General features: G+C 36.6%; 2 protein-coding genes across 2 annotated transcripts in view; both read right to left on the bottom strand.

Annotated features, from left to right (window-relative positions):
* LOC145327443 (uncharacterized) overlaps positions 1 to 19,669 on the bottom strand; it is a 45,974-nt gene that overhangs the window by 23,108 nt on the left and 3,197 nt on the right. Inside the window, exons 5-22 of the mRNA XM_080170993.1 lie at positions 19,212 to 19,243; positions 18,296 to 18,351; positions 17,815 to 17,923; positions 17,593 to 17,669; positions 16,927 to 16,996; positions 16,529 to 16,589; positions 15,873 to 15,964; positions 14,790 to 14,890; positions 13,497 to 13,580; positions 4,660 to 4,707; positions 4,136 to 4,202; positions 3,285 to 3,406; positions 2,962 to 3,066; positions 2,317 to 2,440; positions 1,533 to 1,639; positions 1,125 to 1,206; positions 726 to 766; positions 160 to 258 (exon numbers count right to left, since the gene is read on the bottom strand). Coding sequence (XP_080027119.1) covers positions 160 to 258; positions 726 to 766; positions 1,125 to 1,206; positions 1,533 to 1,639; positions 2,317 to 2,440; positions 2,962 to 3,066; positions 3,285 to 3,406; positions 4,136 to 4,202; positions 4,660 to 4,707; positions 13,497 to 13,580; positions 14,790 to 14,890; positions 15,873 to 15,964; positions 16,529 to 16,589; positions 16,927 to 16,996; positions 17,593 to 17,669; positions 17,815 to 17,923; positions 18,296 to 18,351; positions 19,212 to 19,243 — 1,477 coding nt within the window. The remainder of the gene's footprint in view (positions 1 to 159; positions 259 to 725; positions 767 to 1,124; positions 1,207 to 1,532; positions 1,640 to 2,316; positions 2,441 to 2,961; positions 3,067 to 3,284; positions 3,407 to 4,135; positions 4,203 to 4,659; positions 4,708 to 13,496; positions 13,581 to 14,789; positions 14,891 to 15,872; positions 15,965 to 16,528; positions 16,590 to 16,926; positions 16,997 to 17,592; positions 17,670 to 17,814; positions 17,924 to 18,295; positions 18,352 to 19,211; positions 19,244 to 19,669) is intronic.
* On the bottom strand, positions 4,898 to 12,903 carry LOC145328539 (uncharacterized). Its single transcript, XM_080172266.1, has 2 exons — positions 12,785 to 12,903; positions 4,898 to 12,485 (listed from the first exon to the last, which is right to left on the bottom strand). Exon 2 carries the CDS (start codon positions 12,205 to 12,207, stop codon positions 6,592 to 6,594), a length of 5,616 nt encoding a protein of 1,871 aa, XP_080028392.1. The 5' UTR covers positions 12,208 to 12,485; positions 12,785 to 12,903; the 3' UTR covers positions 4,898 to 6,591.

The following is a 19,669-nucleotide window of genomic DNA, read 5'->3' as shown; positions in this document are numbered from 1 at the left end:
GCATCTAGGGGAAGGTGATTGAGGTCGGGGGGGGAGGGGGTTGTCATGAAAAGAGCTTAAAACATTTATAACACTTCCCTGAAATGTACAACCCATTCAAACCAGTAATTTCAGAGATCTTGAGCTTCAGACAAAAATGTAATTTTTATGTAACTAGACCTAAAAGGTGCAATAGATTTCTTGTAATTATTCTTTGTAAATATCATCCTGCAATCCAGTTCATCTGATTCGTCTCCACAATTCAGGGTCTGGTCACATCTAAATAATAAACACGTGAAATAGCATAAAACCAGGGGTGTGTAAAGGCTTTCGTCAGGGTGGTGCGCGAAGCGTTTTCGAGAACTATGATACTCGATCCCCTGACGATTTTTGACTGCCCTCTTCAACCAAGTTTGGTTCTATTATTGGATGGTGCAACCATAATTTGCAAAAAAAAACATCGCACAAAAAAATCATATAATGGCTAACCAACATATCTACATTATAGACTTAAACTGCTTGCCCCACTTTTTAATGACCTTTTTGTCTGCTAGCAAATTGTTTTCTGCTACTTGGCTGTGTTAATATTTTCGACATTATTGGTTGATTTTCAAAGACCCAATAGAGATTCGGCACAAGTTCATTGCGAATAATCTTTAAATATACTTGTACGTATTATCATCCGCGATTTTTTTAATGCTTTGCTACTTATGGATGTCGTCATCCTTGTTTCTCTAATGTCTAACCTTTTGTTAATGTCAATGCATTCTCCATTATTGCATGTAAACTAAAACAAATATATGTATCATGAGCTACTCCTTGTCAAAAGTCTTGGGCGTGACTAACATAATGGCATATGTTGAAATAATAACGAAATAAAACTTTACAGGGATTTTTTTTCTTTAAAAATGAAAATATGTCAATGTATATGAATGGGAGGGAGAAAATGGATTGTGTCTACTGAAAATCTTGCTAACCGCTGGACCAATAAGGTTCTTCTATACAGTGAATTTTCCATGAAGGTTTTAATTACTATTTTTTTAATCTTCCAAAAGAAATCACTTCTAGAAAAAAAAACCACTCGACCAAAAAGTTCCGAGGCCTCTAGGGGCGTAACCGCAAGTACTTTGAAAAATGATTAACACCTGGCTGTCATTGCAAGCTGTAAACTTTATTTTCCTTAACGTTGGTTGGTCATCCTTGAAACATGGGTCTTGATACACATTTCTGAAATTAGTACAAGGTTTAGTTTTTAAGGGGAGAAAATCAGGGCTCCTCATCAGTGATTAAGTCTCAAATTTAAACTCGCTTGTGCGCAAAAAAAAAGAAATTCCGAAAAGATGGACTGTCTGTTTGGGAACAGGTTTAGACACCAAGCTGAATTTTAAAGTAATGAAATGAAAAACTTCACTGGAGCTAACGCGCGGCTGCCGAGCTTTACTACAAAGCGTTGCCACCCAAAATCACGAAAAAATCAGCTGAGATTATCAAATATTTTAAAAATTATTTCAATTGTTGCTCGCAGCTGATATATTCTTTATATTTAAACTTACTTAAATTCAAAATTATTGATTCCAAGTAGTAATGATTCATATGAAGAGACTGATGTTGCTATGCTTGTATTATCTTGTCTGTCATACCATTCCCATTGATTAAAAGTCTAAAAACAATAACAAATTATAAAAATAAAATGAAATAGCTTTATTTACTTAAATCAATTATTACATGGATGTTGTACCAGATTTTTATGTACTCTGAAAAGTATTAGTCACAGCTGGCTAAAATACTGATACCCGCCATCCAACCTCTCTACCCATACCTCCCCTTAATACTGAGTGAACCGACCAATAAATTGGGCCTACACTAGCAAGCTAAATTAATGACAAATTTTCCCCTGTCACTATATCCACAAATATTCTATCCTATATTCATTTTTCCTTAAAACATAATATACAAAATTTCAATTAATATTATTCTTAAATCATGCCTTTTATTTGAAAATACTCCTTTGCAAGGTGGGGAGGAACATTAGTCCCCAAAGTTTTATCAAAATGTTTTGATGCTGTGAGTATTGGTTTAAAAAATATGACGTAACAAAAAAAAATTAGCCAATGAGAGTCCACTACGCATGCCGCCATTGGTCAATAACGGCCTCTCATTGGCTAATTTTTTTTGTTACGTCATATTTTTTAAACCAATACTCACAGCATCAATGTTTTCAAATTCGTTGACTTGACTTAACAACTCTTAACAACTTTAAAGCCTTCTTTTTAAAGAATAATACCCCATTTTACCCCACACACCCCAAAATTAACTTTTAATAGGCGGGTTACTTACCTCGTTATAGATGACAATAGAGAAAAGTGAACCAAGAAGAAGAATTTTTCCATCATTTCCAACATTGAAATAATAATCCGTATCGTAGTAGGAATGGGAACACAGACCACGGACATTTATTTTTCTAAATGTATGTACAATGTATAAGAAACGTTTAAAATGATAGCCATGCTGATCTTATGTTGGGCACGTGACACTAATAATGAGAGAAGCATTAGCCCATCAACAGGCACAACTCATTACCATGCACAGTTAAGACTTCCAGACAAAGGTCGTAGAATCAAATTATTGGTTGTCTGTTGGGTGTTACTTAACCCAAACCAAATAGGAAAGATTGGCTCCAATTAGCTATCCTTAGTTTTTGGACCTAATGCAAAAGTTCTCGTATTACCAGGAAGGAAGGGGACATTGGGCTGATCATTACACTAGTCCCCAAAGTTTTATGATAACGATTTGTTATTCGTTGGATTATCAACTTTGGGGACTTTTATAAAAATTTGATTGGTTGATTTATTAAGTTGAGTGTCCAAACGTTTCAACCACAAATTGTAATCTATAGAAGGAGTAAATTTGTGTCATCATTTGAGATGTATATCAATTTATCGTCCACTGTCTTATCCCTTTAGATCCCTGTGTATTGCCAACCTGATGGGATTATCCACATGACATATTCCACAAATTTGTTTGTCCTGACAATGAACATCACTAAAGTCTGCAGACAAAACTTCAGAATATGTCGTCTTTGTCTTTCTAATTTCACCAATATAATAAATATACATATAAGCTACCTAAAATTCACCTTGTCCGTCAATCCGTCCGAAAGCTGTCATTTACTTAGCTGCTATGAAAGCTAGACCTCTAGTTATTTATATACTTCAACACAAAAAAATTTTAAAACTACAATATAAAGTAAATGGTTGACCTACTAGTTTTTATGTTATTCTTTAAAAAGAAAACCTGAAACTTACAGGTCTTTAGTAATATTCTTCACAATATATTTAAAATCCCTTGCAAAAACATCAAGTTCCAAGCAGTTATAATTGTATCCACCAATGGTCGGCTTGCTGGGTTTCCATGGAATATAATCCAACTGAAACAAAAATATCTAATTGTAAATATCAGTATAGGCTTAACATATTTATTTTAAGCTTTTTGTAGGGCCTTTAAAAAATGACGTCATACTGGCCTACCATTGACCAATTAAGATGTATACTAGCCTGTCATTGGTAATTTAGTCTGAGTAGTGGCCTATCACATGGTCATTTGTATTGTATGACGTCATTTTTATAGGCACTATAAACAACTTCATTTGTTTGACGAAATAGACAATTATTGAAAAAAATCACTCTCTTTATTTTGAGCAATATATAATGATTATTATTAAACTATTAATAATTTTGCTATACCAAATGACCCCTACATAAAGTTACTAGTTGCTGCTTCCCTGTTATCTAGAGGCTCTTTATTCAAAATTTGAAAAAAATAGTTTAAAAACATCACAAGACTTAAATTTTAAATTAATAAAACAATTCCAGAACCTATTTGCAGCTTCCATAAAATTGAGAACTCAATCGGTTCAGTAGTTCTGAAATCTTAGGCTTTAGATAAAAAAAACTTTACTACTTTCAACAATAGGATAATTTGGATAATAACTTCAGAACCTTCACACAACCAACCATTTTTTACAATTCTTTTTAAACTTCATATGTGACGCTAACCAAAAAATTTAAAAACCTGTCAGTTCAGTAATTTTTGATATCCTAAGATTCAGACAAAAATATAGTACTTTATATAATAGAATTGAAATATATCATAGTACCTTATAGTTGTTATGAAGATGTCTCCATTTCCCCTCCTCCTTGCTATCTGAGGAGCCAAGGAAATATCTAAATAAAAAACAAGGATGACAACATCATTAATAGCAAAGCACAGTAAAACATCCCGGTTTTCCATGGTAGGTAGAAATATGGTCAAATTTTGTTAAAGAGTATATGTTAATTTCTTTGCTAAAGATATCTTTAGTGAAAAAGATGAACAAATGGAAAAACTTATCAACAAAGTAAATTATGTAGTAGATGCTCTTATGCCAATGAAACGTTCTTAAGAATTTACAGCCATCTATCTCTCATAATGGATGATTAAGTAGCATTTCCAATTCTATTATTTTCATTACAGATGTTCTGACGGACAAAGCAAGTTTAACAATAGATGCTTAGTAGAGCAAGCATAATCTTAACAGAAAAAATACAAATCTATCTTTTAATATCTAAGCAAATTATTCCTTTTTCGAACAGACTTAGAGACATAGACATGTAGATCAGATTTGGTGTTCCTAAATCTTACAGTGAGCTATAAGTTGTTTCATCTCTATAGTTGGCACACTTGGATCCACTAAAATTAAAACTTGTTAAAAATTTCAACATTTAGTTGGGAAGACAGGATTTGTGACAGGGATCTAAAGGTGTCTCAACCATGACACTTTGGTTGAGCTTGGACTTCCGAATTAGCGGGAAGTTCACGAGATCAGTTGGCGAACATACAAAACCCCCAATACCAGGAACCATCAAGTTTCAACAGCAGGTTTGAATATAGATTTATTGATGAAATTATTTCAAAAGACCTGAAATTACAAGATCAATTAATAAACAGAATAAAATATTATTCGTTATCTTAAAACTTTGAGCACTAAAAAAAATCTTTTTCTTTTCTTATGGTTAAAGAATCTTTGGAAGCTTTGGCTTTAAAGGAAAATTATTTGGTTTAATAAATCATTGTTAAATGCAACAATAAGGCACATAAAAATTACTAAAACATATATTAATCATAATTAAGTTTCATGCTTAGCTGGCTAAAGCCTTTTTAAAACTACATATAATCGTCTTATACACCATACTTCTTAATCAAATTAACAAATTCTACCTGAAGCTCTTATGGTTTCAAATCCCTGATATACTAGGGTAGTTCACACTCAATGAGACCAATGATAGGCCCAATTTTGTTCTCCGCAATCTTCACACTCCCATATCTCATTCAAAAGTAAAGAACGTGCGCTTCAAAATAAACAAACACTCTATGCCGCGCCACATTATGAAAGGAAAGCCCTAAAAGACGACATTTGCGCTTTGTTTTTGGTTTAATGATAAGGAATTTAATTTCGAACTTGATAAACACAAAGCTTCCTCGAAAAGAGGTTAAGACACACCCCCCGTTTGAAAGTCAAATTAACTTCCTTAACGAGATTCAAGGTTTTTTTCGCGCTGAGCACTAGCAACATTTCTCACTAAACTCAACTCACCATAATCACATGAGAATGGCCACATCCCGAAAACGTGACAATTTTGCTCCTAACTAAATGAAACCCCGTGAAATGCATACACAATATTATACTCCTCACTAGGACTCATAATACCTCACATTTTAGGATAGAAGGATGGGGATTGGTTTGTACCATACAACATTCTATGCACATGACAATCACAAGATCACATACACAATCCTAAATAGATAATCCTATTAATCATGATGTTGTAAATATAACAACTATATTAAATAATAATCATTTCATAATCAATAGGTAATAAATCATTATTAATAAATCAATAAGTACCTACGAAATCAGGTTGAAATGTAAATGTAAACAATAATGGTAAAAATAAAACGAAATAAATCTTAGACAAGAAATTTAAGATTTATAGGTACTTAAAACTAAATTTGTTAAGCATCAAAAAGAGTAGTAAGAAAAAATTTTTCAAAATCCTTGGGCAGAAAGTTTTTCAAACCTAATGAATAAGAACTGTAATATCTTAATCAACAAATAAAACTTTTTAATACTTAAAGAATAGCAAAATAATAATATCCTCGTTAGAATTTTCATTGAAATTATGAAAAAATACCAATTTTTCTTTGTAAAAAAATATGAGACTTTAAATATGAATTTTCAATCATTCCTTGATCTGAATAAAAATGTTTTACTTGATTGAAATTCATATATAATTTTAAAAAATCTGCTAAAAAATACTTGATTTTTTTTCATAGAATAAATATCGAATCACGCAACCTCGACACATTTATTCCTTTTTGTTAAACTTTTCAGGTAAGTTTTAAAATGAATTGTACTTTTGAAAAGAAATTAAACTCAATAAAATTAAATTTGAGCATATGAAATAGAAGAATATTTAATCGCATTTCATTTGATTCTTATTTTAGGCATAAAAATAGGCATATGAAAAATGTGGCTTTTTACTAAAAAAAATCTCAATTTCCATAAAATAAGAATCAATTATTAATCATAATTTTTAACAACTGCCTGATTGATACAGCATGTTCTTCTAGGGGAGATTTATCTGTCAGTCTGAACAAGACTCTTGCCGTCTTTCTTCCATCCTCAATTCTCGTCACTCGGCCCATCCTCAAACATCTCATCAGCGGATTGGTACTCGTAACCAAAACTACATCTCCATCAGCTAGTGGCTCTGCCATCTCATCCTTCCACTTGGACATCCGTAATATCTTCGGTAGGATCTCCTGGCGGTAGGCAGTCCAAAACTGGGCAGATAAATCTTCCAACAACTTCAACCTGGAGGAAATTTGGTCCTCCGGTTTCATCGCCACATTGCACAACGGCTGGCGGTCAACATTTCCCAGCAGCTGGCCAGGGGTAATCAGCCGCCAATTCTCCACGTCGTTTGCAGCTTCAATCGTCAGTGGTCTGCTATTCATAATTTTGCTGACCTCCGCCAACAGCACCAGGAGCTCGTTGAAATTAACAGAACTATTCACCAACTTCTTGGACAGCAATCTCTTGGTTAATCCCACCATTTTCTCAGCCTGCCCAATATAATGGTGGGCTCGGGCCGGGATCTGAGACCAAGAAAACTCTACCTGGCTGCCCAACTTCTGCTCTAAAACCTTGCGAGCACCGGATAATTGTGTGCCCATGTCGCTTACTATGATCTTCGGCAGACAATGAACAGCTTCCAACTTGCGCAGGGACAACAGGATACTGCTGGTATCATACTTTTCCAAGGCATCTAGCCACAACGCCCCTGAGAATCTGCAGACCACCACGAACACCCACACCTTCTTCGTTGCTGTCTGACTCCTCGTTTTGGCGGCAGCTCTCCTCGTAACCAGCGGACCCATCAGGTCGACTTGCACAGCTTCAAAGGGCCTGCTCGGGACCAACTTGTCAGGTAACACCTCCTTCATGGTAGCACGACATTCCTTAGCCCTCTCAACACTGCAGGGCCAACACTTCTTCACTTCCATGATGGCCAACCTCCTTGCCTTCACAATCCAGCACCAACGGCGGCTCTCAGCTAAAGTTCCACGAACACCAGAGTGAAGCTCAACATGCGCTTCTCTCATAAAAACAGCAGCTAACCAATTACCAGGCTCCAAAATTATTAAACCTGGCATGTCTTCAAATATCATTTTACGGCCGCCAGTCATGGCGTCAATGACTGGCTGTCCTCGACCAACCATTTTAAGAATCCTCATCTCCCTGGTCACATAATTTCCACCGGGACCAACGACAGGCCAGGTCAATGATACTTCATGCACTAATGGATCTAATGACGCATAATTGCCTTTAGCGTCATTTATCCACTCATCCTCTTGGCTTCGTGACACAATGAAAAGTTCCGCCGCCGCCATAAAATTGTACAAAGACGGCTTGTACACAGCATCTGCGGCTGCTACATGACTACCAGCGGCTGTAGCCTTACCTTCTTGTCTGCTCTTTAGCTTCTTCAACCAGGTGTTCGCAACTTGCAGGACAGCTGCCATAATACGTTTGGCCTGTCCAAATGATCTCCTGTGCTTAAACCTAAAGACATCTTCAGCGGCTTCTCCGGCAACTTTCATTGAACATAACTTAACCATTTTGGTATTCAACTCCTCTGGGGGTAAAACCTGCTTGACTTCTTCGGCAGTTTTCACCGGCCACGCACTTTCATCCTGGCGCAACCATTCTGGGCCCAATCTGTACCTGGAACCTGGTCCCAAATCTGATACTTTACAGGTGCTTCTGGTGCCCAAATCTGCAACGTTTTGCGTCCCCGGGACCCACCTCCAGTCATCCTTGTTGGTCGCAGATTGAATTTCTCCAATACGATGAGAATTAAATGTGTTCAACATAGCACTGTTGGAAACTATTTGTGATAAAACACACGATGAATCAGTAAAATACATCACTCTGATAATATCAAAGGGCAGGGCATCTCTGACGGACTTTGCCAACCTTGTGGACATCTGGCACCCCATCAACTCAAGGCGTGGAATTGACTCACACTTGACCGGCGCAACTCTTGACTTGGTGGCTAGCAGAAACGTTTCAAAACCTTGTCTAGTTGGCCACCTCAAATATGCATTAGATGCATAAGCCTCTGATGACCCATCCGAAAACATCATCAAGGATGGAAGGCCAGTTGGTTCATCCGGGACCACACAACGGTCAAACTCCAATTTAGCGACCTCAGCTCTGTCCTCCAGCGACTGAACAAGTTCATCCCGTAGACTTTTTGGAATGAAATCTTGCCAGCCCAAATTCAGCAAACAGGTTTTCCGCAGGACAAGTTTAATTCTCAACAGAATAGGGCTGCAAAGCCCGATCGGGTCGAAGGTTTGGGCGGCGAACCTGTGGACCATCTTCTTTGTCAGATTCTCGTCCAAGGCGTCCTGGAGGTTGTACAAATCAGCATCCTCTTTCACCTTCCTTCCCTTGACTTTACCATCTTGGTTGACTCTTGTGGCGATGGACAACACATCGGTGGCTGGCTTCCATATCAGGCCGAGAACCTTGGTAGGCTGGCAATCATCTCCAGAATAAATGACTTGTTTGAAGGAAAAACTACCTTTGCCGATAATCCTGTCGGCCTCTTTCATCATCTCCTTGGCTTCTGGCTTCGATCCTGCTCCCGAAATAACGTCATCTATGAAGCTGTGCTTCTCAAGCTTGACTGCAACTGGAATCTGAGGTAACTTGAATTCCTCATCAGGGTAGGTAGGTATTTGCGGCTCCTTCCATAATTCAGGTTTGGCAACAATTTCACTACCGTTTATTTGTCCCTCTCCATACATCTCCTTGACCTCTGCTTCACTCTTTCCGCCGAACAGGCGGGACGTCAACTTCAGGGCTGTAACTGCCAAATTTCCCGCAGCTAACTCGCCGAAATTTACAACTTTGGTCAGGTAAATTTCAAGTGGACCATCTGGCGTCGGGGAAAACAAAACTCTCTTCATCTGGCTGTCGAACTCTGTGGCCAGGATGGAGTTATAAAACTTGGAGATATCCGCGGTTATACCAACCTTGTAACCGCGGAAAAGCATCAAATGATAAAAAATCTTCTGCATTGGCGGCGGGCCTCCCAGCATTATGTTATTAAAACTGGTACCCTTGAACGTCAGAGAACTATTTGCACACAATCGCATGGGTGTGGAACTTGAATCCTCCTTGAAAGCAACCACTATTGATGAACAAGACTTAGGTCCTTCATACTGCAACTCTTCAGGCGTGGCTTTTTGGAAAACGCCTCTTCTTATGGCGTCGTTGAATACCTCCACATACATTCCATAGGTACCTTCCTTGACCATCCTGGCACGATCCTTTTCAGCAATTTTGCGGGCTAAACTCTCATTGTAGGGTAAAGTGTGAGGATCTTCAATATAAGCATATTGACCTGTCCACTTGTTGGACTGCAAGTCTAGTGTTAAACCTGCCTCAATTATCCTCTGCCTCTCACGCTGGTCCCAGGTAGTGCCGTCGGCCATAGCCTTGCACTCTTGACAAGCAGTACATCCTGGACAAAGTGCCTGCGGCTGTATGCCAAACGATTCAGACGTCAGAAAGTCTGGCAAAGTGCCTCCACTGACACTGACAGCCTTATAAGCCGACTTTTGATCTCCAGCTCCACCATCAGCACTCGTACAGATAAAACCACTACCAAAAATGGTTCGCCACAACATAGACTGGCCCACTTTCTGGTAGGTTGAAGGAAACACGTCAGGATGTGTATTTCCAATGATGATATCTAAGCCTCCACTAATATATGTAAACCTTTCTGGCGGCATTTTAAATATCTCGGCGGCAGTTTCGGGGTGGACCGAGCGCATCTCGTTGGCCCCGCCGAGGGTAGGCATGACAGCTGCCTCAAACTCCCTCAGATTGCCGTCCCTATCCTTCAGATAAAACACAACATTGCGGCAGGAAGACTCACTGCCATCAGCTACAGAAATAGTTGTATATCTGCCAGTAGATTTCAGCTTCAACTTGTTGGATAACTTTTCAGACACAAGTGGCAAATTTGCCCCGGAGTCAAACATTACCGTGGCGTGGCAGGTGCCGCCGCCAGGTGCTACAACAGGAACTAACTGAAGTAAGAAGGTACAGGGGCTGGGTGCAGAACTTGACTTGTAGACTGTATTCACACCAGCACTAGCCTCATGGAGTAACCTGGAATGGTATCTGTCGCAATTATTAGTACCACAAACACCAAGCTTCTCAGATTTATTACACTTGTCAGCAGTATGGCCGTCGCACAAGCAGAGTTCACATAACTTCTTCTGCTGGACAATTTTCTTTCGGTCAACCACATCCATCTTCTTAAACGTGAGGCAACGGAAAATCGGGTGCTTCTCCTTGCAGCTCTCCACAGGACATGCACTGTTCCACTTGGAAGCCTTGTCCTTCCCAGCCTTTCCATTTTTATTGTCGTTGCGGCCAGATACTTGCGCGGCGGCAGCTCTGTCACGATTTCTCTTGCCGGCGCCATTGTCATAGGACATATCACCAGCCAACATGGCACCCCTGGTCCTCTCCAGCAGTTCAACAATCTTCGGGATGTTGGGTTGGTTCATGCTACCTAGCTCCATCATAATTTTGTCTCTCAAATTTTCAGGGCACTTGTCTTTAAAAATATGAATAAGAGTTAGGTGGTTGTAATCCTTAGCTGCAGAACCAACGATGGCTTCTACCTCCTGCATCATGCTCTTGAAGGTAGCAATTGCGCTAACCACGTCCACAGGTTTATCCACAGGTTTCATCTTGTTCAACTTAGTTAAAATCCTCATGAACCGGCGAGTGTTTGATAAAAACATCTGGTCAAGAAACGCCCATTGTTCATTGTGATCTCTAATCGCTGACACTTGCTTGCGTAGTTCCGGGTTGGTTATCACCTTCTCCATACACAACATCAGACTTAACCTCTGGTCAGCAAATCCATAACCAGAGCATAGATCCTTAAAGACCTGTTTAAAGTTTGGGTAATCCGTGTCAGTACCGTCGAACGACGGCAACAAACTGTTGTCCCAGCGCCCATACTGCGGGTTGGAACTCCGAATATCCACGGCAGACATACTTCTGGAGAGCATGGCAGGTGTCCCACTCTCATCCAGGTTAGATGAACGACGTTCCATCTCTCTAAGCCTTCGGTACATATCACGTACTTCTTGGCGCAACTCCACGGAAATTTTAAGCACTCCCATGTCCATCTTCACCTTCTCAATGACGTCAAGGTTCCTGGCGACAGTGCTTGACCTCGCGTCATCTGAATCATTGTCAAGCCAGTACAGAATTTTTGTACACTGCTCCAACGACGCATAAACTTTATCTGCAACAGTTTTCTGCTCACTAGCTTCATCCAAGTCACGCTTGAACTCGCGCAGCTCACTAGTCTCCACGGCAGGTTTTAGACTTTTTATTAGGTCAGATTGGTCCTTGACCTCACTAAAAATGTCACGAATTGATTTTACATTCACATTTTCACATGAACTAAAACTTTGGCAGGCCTTTAGATTGTCATAAAACAATTTTAACTGTTCATCAAAAACTTCTAGCCTTTCACTGCCAATAGCGATTGCTCGCTCAATTTTCTGCTTTTTGGTTAGTGGCATATTGATTCACTAGGTACTTATTTCACAGAAAAATTGTCACAGTTTATTGCATCAATAATTCACTAGATGCTATTGATCTCTTGATGAATGCTAACGCCTATTCATCAGATATTTTGAAATTGTCTCAACCATGACACTTTGGTTGAGCTTGGACTTCCGAATTAGCGGGAAGTTCACGAGATCAGTTGGCGAACATACAAAACCCCCAATACCAGGAACCATCAAGTTTCAACAGCAGGTTTGAATATAGATTTATTGATGAAATTATTTCAAAAGACCTGAAATTACAAGATCAATTAATAAACAGAATAAAATATTATTCGTTATCTTAAAACTTTGAGCACTAAAAAAAATCTTTTTCTTTTCTTATGGTTAAAGAATCTTTGGAAGCTTTGGCTTTAAAGGAAAATTATTTGGTTTAATAAATCATTGTTAAATGCAACAATAAGGCACATAAAAATTACTAAAACATATATTAATCATAATTAAGTTTCATGCTTAGCTGGCTAAAGCCTTTTTAAAACTACATATAATCGTCTTATACACCATACTTCTTAATCAAATTAACAAATTCTACCTGAAGCTCTTATGGTTTCAAATCCCTGATATACTAGGGTAGTTCACACTCAATGAGACCAATGATAGGCCCAATTTTGTTCTCCGCAATCTTCACACTCCCATATCTCATTCAAAAGTAAAGAACGTGCGCTTCAAAATAAACAAACACTCTATGCCGCGCCACATTATGAAAGGAAAGCCCTAAAAGACGACATTTGCGCTTTGTTTTTGGTTTAATGATAAGGAATTTAATTTCGAACTTGATAAACACAAAGCTTCCTCGAAAAGAGGTTAAGACAAAAGGGATAAGACAATGACCGATAAATAGATGGACATCCCCAATGATGGTACATATAATTACCCTTTATGTAAATTACAATTAATGGTTGAAACGTTTGAACACTCTTAATAATCCAACCAACCAAAATTGTAAAGCTAAACTTAACTTAAACTTAAAACTTTGGGGACTAGTAATAAACAGCCTATTGTCCCCATTCTCTCTCAGATTTCTGAAGCTATACCGTAATCATCGAGTGTATTTTAAGTCTATGGACTATAAATTGATATAAATAACAAAAAACATTTTAAGCCAACAAATAAGATAGCATTTTTTAAAATTTGGCACTAGTCTAATTTAAATTTAGATTATAAGATTAAGCTTTAAATAGTGCACTGTGGTTGGCCTTAACCCCACCGTGCTACTCAGAATTCTGATAAATTAATTGTGTTACCTAAACTTTGATTGAGAAAGAAAATGCACAATATTATCTAACTCCTGCTGGTTATCATACGTGGCTGCCAGTCCATTCAGCTTCCTAATATTCAAATTGTATTATCAAAATAGTATCCAACTCCTGCTGGTTATCATACATGGCTGCCCGTCCATTCAGCTTTCTAATTATATTCAAATTTGTATTATCAAAATATCATACTTTATAGGTAATATAAGAACACAGAAATAGTGTCTGACTGATTATGACGTAACAAAAAAAATTAGCCAATGAGAGGCCACTATAAATTTTACCATTGGTCAATAACGGCCTCTCATTGGCTAATTTTTTTTGTTACGTCATAATCAGTCAGACACTATTACTTTGTTCGTAACTAGCGGCTACGCCCCCTAGAAGCCTCTAGGGGCACCTTAGGTAGGAGGGGAAAAAGTCGACCTCATCCCATTTTAAATCTCAAAAGAATAGGTAAAAAAAATATTTTTTTTGAAGGGGGGGAGGGGGGTGAATACACCCACCCAAAAAATAGGTTAAAACCTTTCCAGGACCTATAAGAAGCTTCACTGTAAAGGAGAACAATATCCATTCAGCGGTTAGCGAGATCCTTCGGGACAAACAAAAACGCTTACTACTTTATATAATAGGATATAAAATTATTTTAATCAGTATCGGGTCTTGCCTTTGACTAATGAATATACATTTAAACTGAATTTAAAAAAAAACAAGAACGAAAAAATCCAATAGTAATAAATAAATTTACTAAAACAGAAGTGATGTATTTTTTTTAAAAAAAGAACGATAATATCCATAAATAGTAATGTTAATGTTAATAAAATAAACAGAATTTATGTATTCATTTAATAACAAATAAGAAAAATTATACTTTTCTCATATAATTAACCATAGCAACATAGTAAAATGAACGAAAAAGTGAGCAAAAGTATATTCTCATTGATCTTTTAAAAAATCAGATTTTGGTAGTAGCAGGGAAATTGATATATATCCCCTTTTAAAATAATGATGAATGTAGAACTACATTGTCAAATTATGGTCGATATTGTGCTAGCTAGGACCACTTTTCGTTAAATCGACATTAATAAAGCTTTAATACGTCGACAGTTTATTGACACATAATCCATTTTTTTACATGGATTTCCATGAAAGTGTTGCGTGGTGAAAGTTAAGACATCTATCTCAGACAGCAGCTAAAGAAGCATAATCACCACATATAAAATTAAATTGTGGAGAAGCTTCGCTATTTATAAAGAAGTGGGAGGGGTTATGAATGTGTATTACTTGCAAGTGGCCATAATGTATGGATCCAAACTTCCCACCACTGGAATAACATGAAGACTTGTAGACTGGTCCATACACACATCCTTCTCAAAATCCATTTCCTAATAAAATTCAGCTTAAGAACCAAATGATTTTTATTTTATTCTCTTGATTTAATAGATATAGTAGATCTAGATGGTCAATCTGGCCCCCATGATCTGTCAAACTTAAAAAAGAATACCAAGCAGGGAAACCCTTTTTAGTAGCGAGGCTACCTTTTATTTGAAATGTCAGTCTGTCTGAAACGTTTTGGGGTTAAACGTGATTTTCTCGGATCCTCCAATAATACGAAAGACGAAAATTTCAAAGAAAACTAACTTTATCTTTATCCTAAAAAATCGACCCTAGCAAACCTTCATCTAAGAAATGCTATGAAAAAATTACCACCCGTTCTCACCAAAATCTGTACACTTTCTGACCAATAATATGGCCGAATTTATCTTCCACTGTTTTTTTTATTAACTGATTTGAATATCTAAATTGTATCTATTCTTGATGGTTTTAAATTTATTTTATCCCAGAGACCGAAATAACAATTAATGGCACCTTGACTTTTGCAAAGCATTTGAATAAGTAAGTAAGGAAACACAAAGAAAATCTATACGTTTTTTCAGGGATCTAAAGGAATACACTGATGTACATCCCAAATAACGATATACAAATTAACCCTTCTGTAGATTACAATTAGTGGTTGAAACGTTTTGAATATCAACTTCATGAACCAACCAATCAAACTTTAAGAAAAGTTCCTAAAGTTGTTAAGACAACGAATAAGAAAACGCTGGAAAATAATGTGATAAACACTGCATTATCCCCTCCATCTCTGACCTTTTTTACATTTAAAAAAATTCCAATAAGCTAAATATCTTTGAAAATGCTTGTCCGAATGGGTTGTAACGTTTTACTTATTTCTAGAGTGTGGTTTTTGGCCATCTTCCTGACCCGCGCCGCAGTCCCCTAATCGCAATGGGACGAATAAATTATTTATTATACAAACAAATAATATTAAAACAAGTTAACTCATTGACAAATATTGATTCTTACCTCTAATACTGTAGTGTTATCCTGATTATTTTCCACGAACCAATCATGTTCATCCCAGTTCACTATGTCTCCAAATAATCTTTGCTTGCAACCTAGTTCAATATCAGCAACAATCTGTTTTATAGGACATATTCTATTTTTAATTTTTTATCAAGATTTTTTTATATATAACTAACAAGATGTCTATTTGTTTATGTGTACTAAAGGATCCCGCTTCCCGATGAAAATATAAAGTTCTCCTTCACAATATAGCTTCTCAGAGGTACTGGGAAGGTTTACAACTTTCTGGGGGGATGGTACCACCACCCTCCTAAGAGGTACTTTAGAGGTTTAATATTTTTTTGGTGTGGTGTGGGGGGGGGGATTAGGACACCTGATTTTTATATATAAAAAAATATTGATTGTGGGGATTGACTCTAGAGGTGAGACCAGAAGTTTATAGAAGTAAAAGCATAATAGAATTTAAAATTGTTATTTATTTAATTAAGTTAACCAGAAAAATATTATTGATTGATAAATAATTGTGATAATAATCATTATCTAAATTTTTCTCTGTTTTTTTCTTCCAATTTGTCTCTTTATACTTTTGTTTGTTATTTGAAAATATTATATAAGTATGTATGTTAAATTACTTGTCTGTCTGTCTGTAATTTTACCTGTAAAGTTTTTCATTTCTTCAATAGATAATTCTCTGCTGAACATTTGAACGTCAGAAACCTGAAAATATTCAACTTCTTAAAATTGGAAAATATAAGATGATTTTTTGTATAACATTTTTCCTCTCGTCAAAAATAATCCATAATTACTTGAATACAGAATGTACAATATGGACCTACTTACATTTTAAGACTTAATTATAGAGTAGCTTCACATATAAAATTTGTCCTAATCGTCCGATTAATCAATATTTCAAAAATCATGATATTTTACAGACTTCTGAGTTGCTATGCTTTTTCGTAACTGTTTGGACAATTCTGACATGCCGAAATCAAAATTATATGTTACGGTCTGTCCTAACTTGATTATATAAAAGCTTTGCTTTTAAAAACCTAACCTTTCCATACATAGAAAAGTATCCACTCGTAGATTTTCTGTACATACATGTTGGGGTTACTAAGTCAATTCTTAATAAAGACTATATTATGTATAAATTATATAAAAACAAAATATGAGGGAGCACCCAATATTTTGGATATATTAGATTTTTAGTCCTCTCCCCCATCCATTAACAAATTTTATCATCAAATTGAGGTCCTTCCTCCCCCCCCCCAAAAAAAAAAACACCTATGATACTTTCATAATCTAATCGAGACGTTTTCACTTTAAATATTCATTTGCAGAAATCCGTCTATAAATAAAAAAAAAGTTACTGTCATTTAAACAGTGGCATTGTCCCAAAAAGTTTCGTGTGTTAGTGGGTGCAGGGTAGTATCAACACTTCCTTTTTCATCCTAATAATTTGAAATCTCAAACCCCCCCCCCCCCACCTCCCCTCTTGTGAATCGCTGTTTGATAATTATAAAGTAGCTGCACTGTTAAAAAATCGAAGCAGCTAATAGTGCCTAATACAAAATTACGTCATATGATACAAATAACCAATGATACGCCAATGTACATTGTAGTTGACCAAAATGGTAAAATGTATACTGGCTATATAATTGTTTTGTTTGACGTCATTTTTATGAGGCAGTATAAGCTGCATCTTAAAATTGTAATTTACTTATGAGATGTTATATTTAGGAACCTCTTGAAATCTTCATTGACTATTTCTCCTTCATATTTGCCATTTTCAACCAACTTAAATTTTTAAAAGAAATTTACTTAATTATCAATCATTTTTCTAAGCAACCGTCAATTTGTCTGTCTGTCTGTGTTTATGTCAGTTTTTAAGTCAGTCTGTTTGCCAGTCTGCCTACCTACCAATCTATCTATCTATCTATACCTCAATACGACCAGCATAGAAGTCTATAGCTAGACAGGTATGGAACCATATCTGGAGATCTGAAGACTTTGGATCGTCTGGACTTAACCAATTCAGTTCTTCAGATAAACTAAAACAATCGAAGAGTTGGGCCTTTTAGTATTTTTAGTAATTACATATTATTTCGAACATGTTTGCTCTCATTAGATGTCAATATACACAAATATTACAATTTTGTTCTACTGTGTGAAATTTTGTAACTTTATGGCAAAGACCCCATAGCAAGTTGCCATTGTTACTGGTGTTAAAATAAGAAAAAATAAATAACGAGTCATGTGAAGGAAACGAAGTTGCGGGTTTGCAGGGGGCTCTAACCCTGCGGGGCCAATTGCCTATCCCTGTGGGGCAATCTTTCAAAAGCTACTGTGAAAATACGACGAAACCCGCAACTTCGTTTCCTTCACATGACCCTAAATAACTATTGGTTTAATATTATTCTTACTTATGTTTATACCAAATCCAGTGTCCTGTATTATATCTTGTGTAGCCAATACCTTCCTAAATGTTTTTAAAATATTGTTTATTTTTACTTAATTCTAGGTTATTAGTTGAAACATATTTTATATCTAAATTATTGTCCTCTATAATAGCAAAAAAAGACTCTTTTTGTTTCTATAAATAACAAATTTTTAATGTACCCGTCTTGATTGTGACCAAAAAAATTAATATTTAATTTTCAGGGAAGTTATATAAATGTTCTGGAGCTCTTCCTTCCCCCAGAGACTTGAATTATAAGAACCATTTATACATCTAAGCATCTTATTTTATAAGAAACTAGTGGCTTCGCCCCTTTGCCCCAAGAGGTAATTTAAAAAAAATAGGTTTTTCTGGTGCTGCTATTAATTTTGAAATAGTTTCTCCAGAAAACATTTTTTTTTGGGGGGGTGGGACGGGTTGGTGGTGTCCCACCCACCAAGAAAATAGCTTAAAACCACCACAGGAACAATAGGTCTATACCATGAAGGAAAGGGACGGACTGACAGACATCATTCTACTTTGTATTATAGACTAGCGGCTACGCCCCTAGAGGCCTCTAGTGGCACTTTAAATGTTTTTTTTTTATTTAAAATATCTAATTACAGAAATAGTTGGTTTATGTTTCGTTGGAGTCTCTTTTTCGGGAGGGGTAATTTTTTTCTAGGGGCGATTTCTCCTGACAGGGTGGTGGTACCCTCTCCCAAAATAGTTATAAACCTTCCCGGGACTTATGAGAAGCTACCCTGTTAAGGAGAACCCGATCGGTTCAGCGGTAAGCGAGATCCTTCGCTACAAACAAACAGACAAACAGACAGACAAACAGACAGACAGACATCGTTCTACTTTGTATTATAGATAATAATAATAAAAAATTAAATTACCCGTATATCTTTTTCGTCCTCACCAAACATACCTTTTTAAATTTAAAAGAATAGTTATTTCTTTCATCGTATTATAAACCGCTTTCCGCGGATACAGAATGTACAATTATTAGATTAAAACTAGTTTTTTTAGCCCCGAGGTGCCGAAGGCACGGGCTAAAAAATGGTTTTAATCTTATGATTGTACATTTCTATATTCGTAGAAAGCGGTTTATAATACGATGCTAGACATAGTTTTTTCGTATTGATGAGAACCGGTTCCTGTCCAACGGATTCGAATGAATACGAGAATAGTTATTTCTCGTATCGTATTAAAAACGGCTTTCCGCGGATATAGAATGTACAATTATAAGATTAAAACTAGTTTTTTTAGCCCCGTGGTGCCGAAGGCACCGGCTAAAAAAACTAGTTTTAATCTTATGATTGTACATTGCTATATTCGTAGAAAACTGGATATA

The sequence above is a fragment of the Acartia tonsa genome, chromosome 9 (genome assembly GCF_053477335.1).
Source record: "Acartia tonsa isolate MP-2025a chromosome 9, ASM5347733v1, whole genome shotgun sequence".
In the NCBI taxonomy this organism is placed as follows: Eukaryota; Metazoa; Arthropoda; class Copepoda; order Calanoida; family Acartiidae; genus Acartia; species Acartia tonsa.
Note: the sequence above shows the minus strand (reverse complement) of the source record. Positions and strands in the feature narration are given on the sequence as shown.

What these genes read in the sequence shown, in the direction of transcription:
- LOC145328539 (XM_080172266.1), bottom strand. Translation starts at nt 12,207, where the DNA reads ATGCCACTAACCAAAAAGCAGAAAATTGAGCGAGCAATCGCTATTGGC.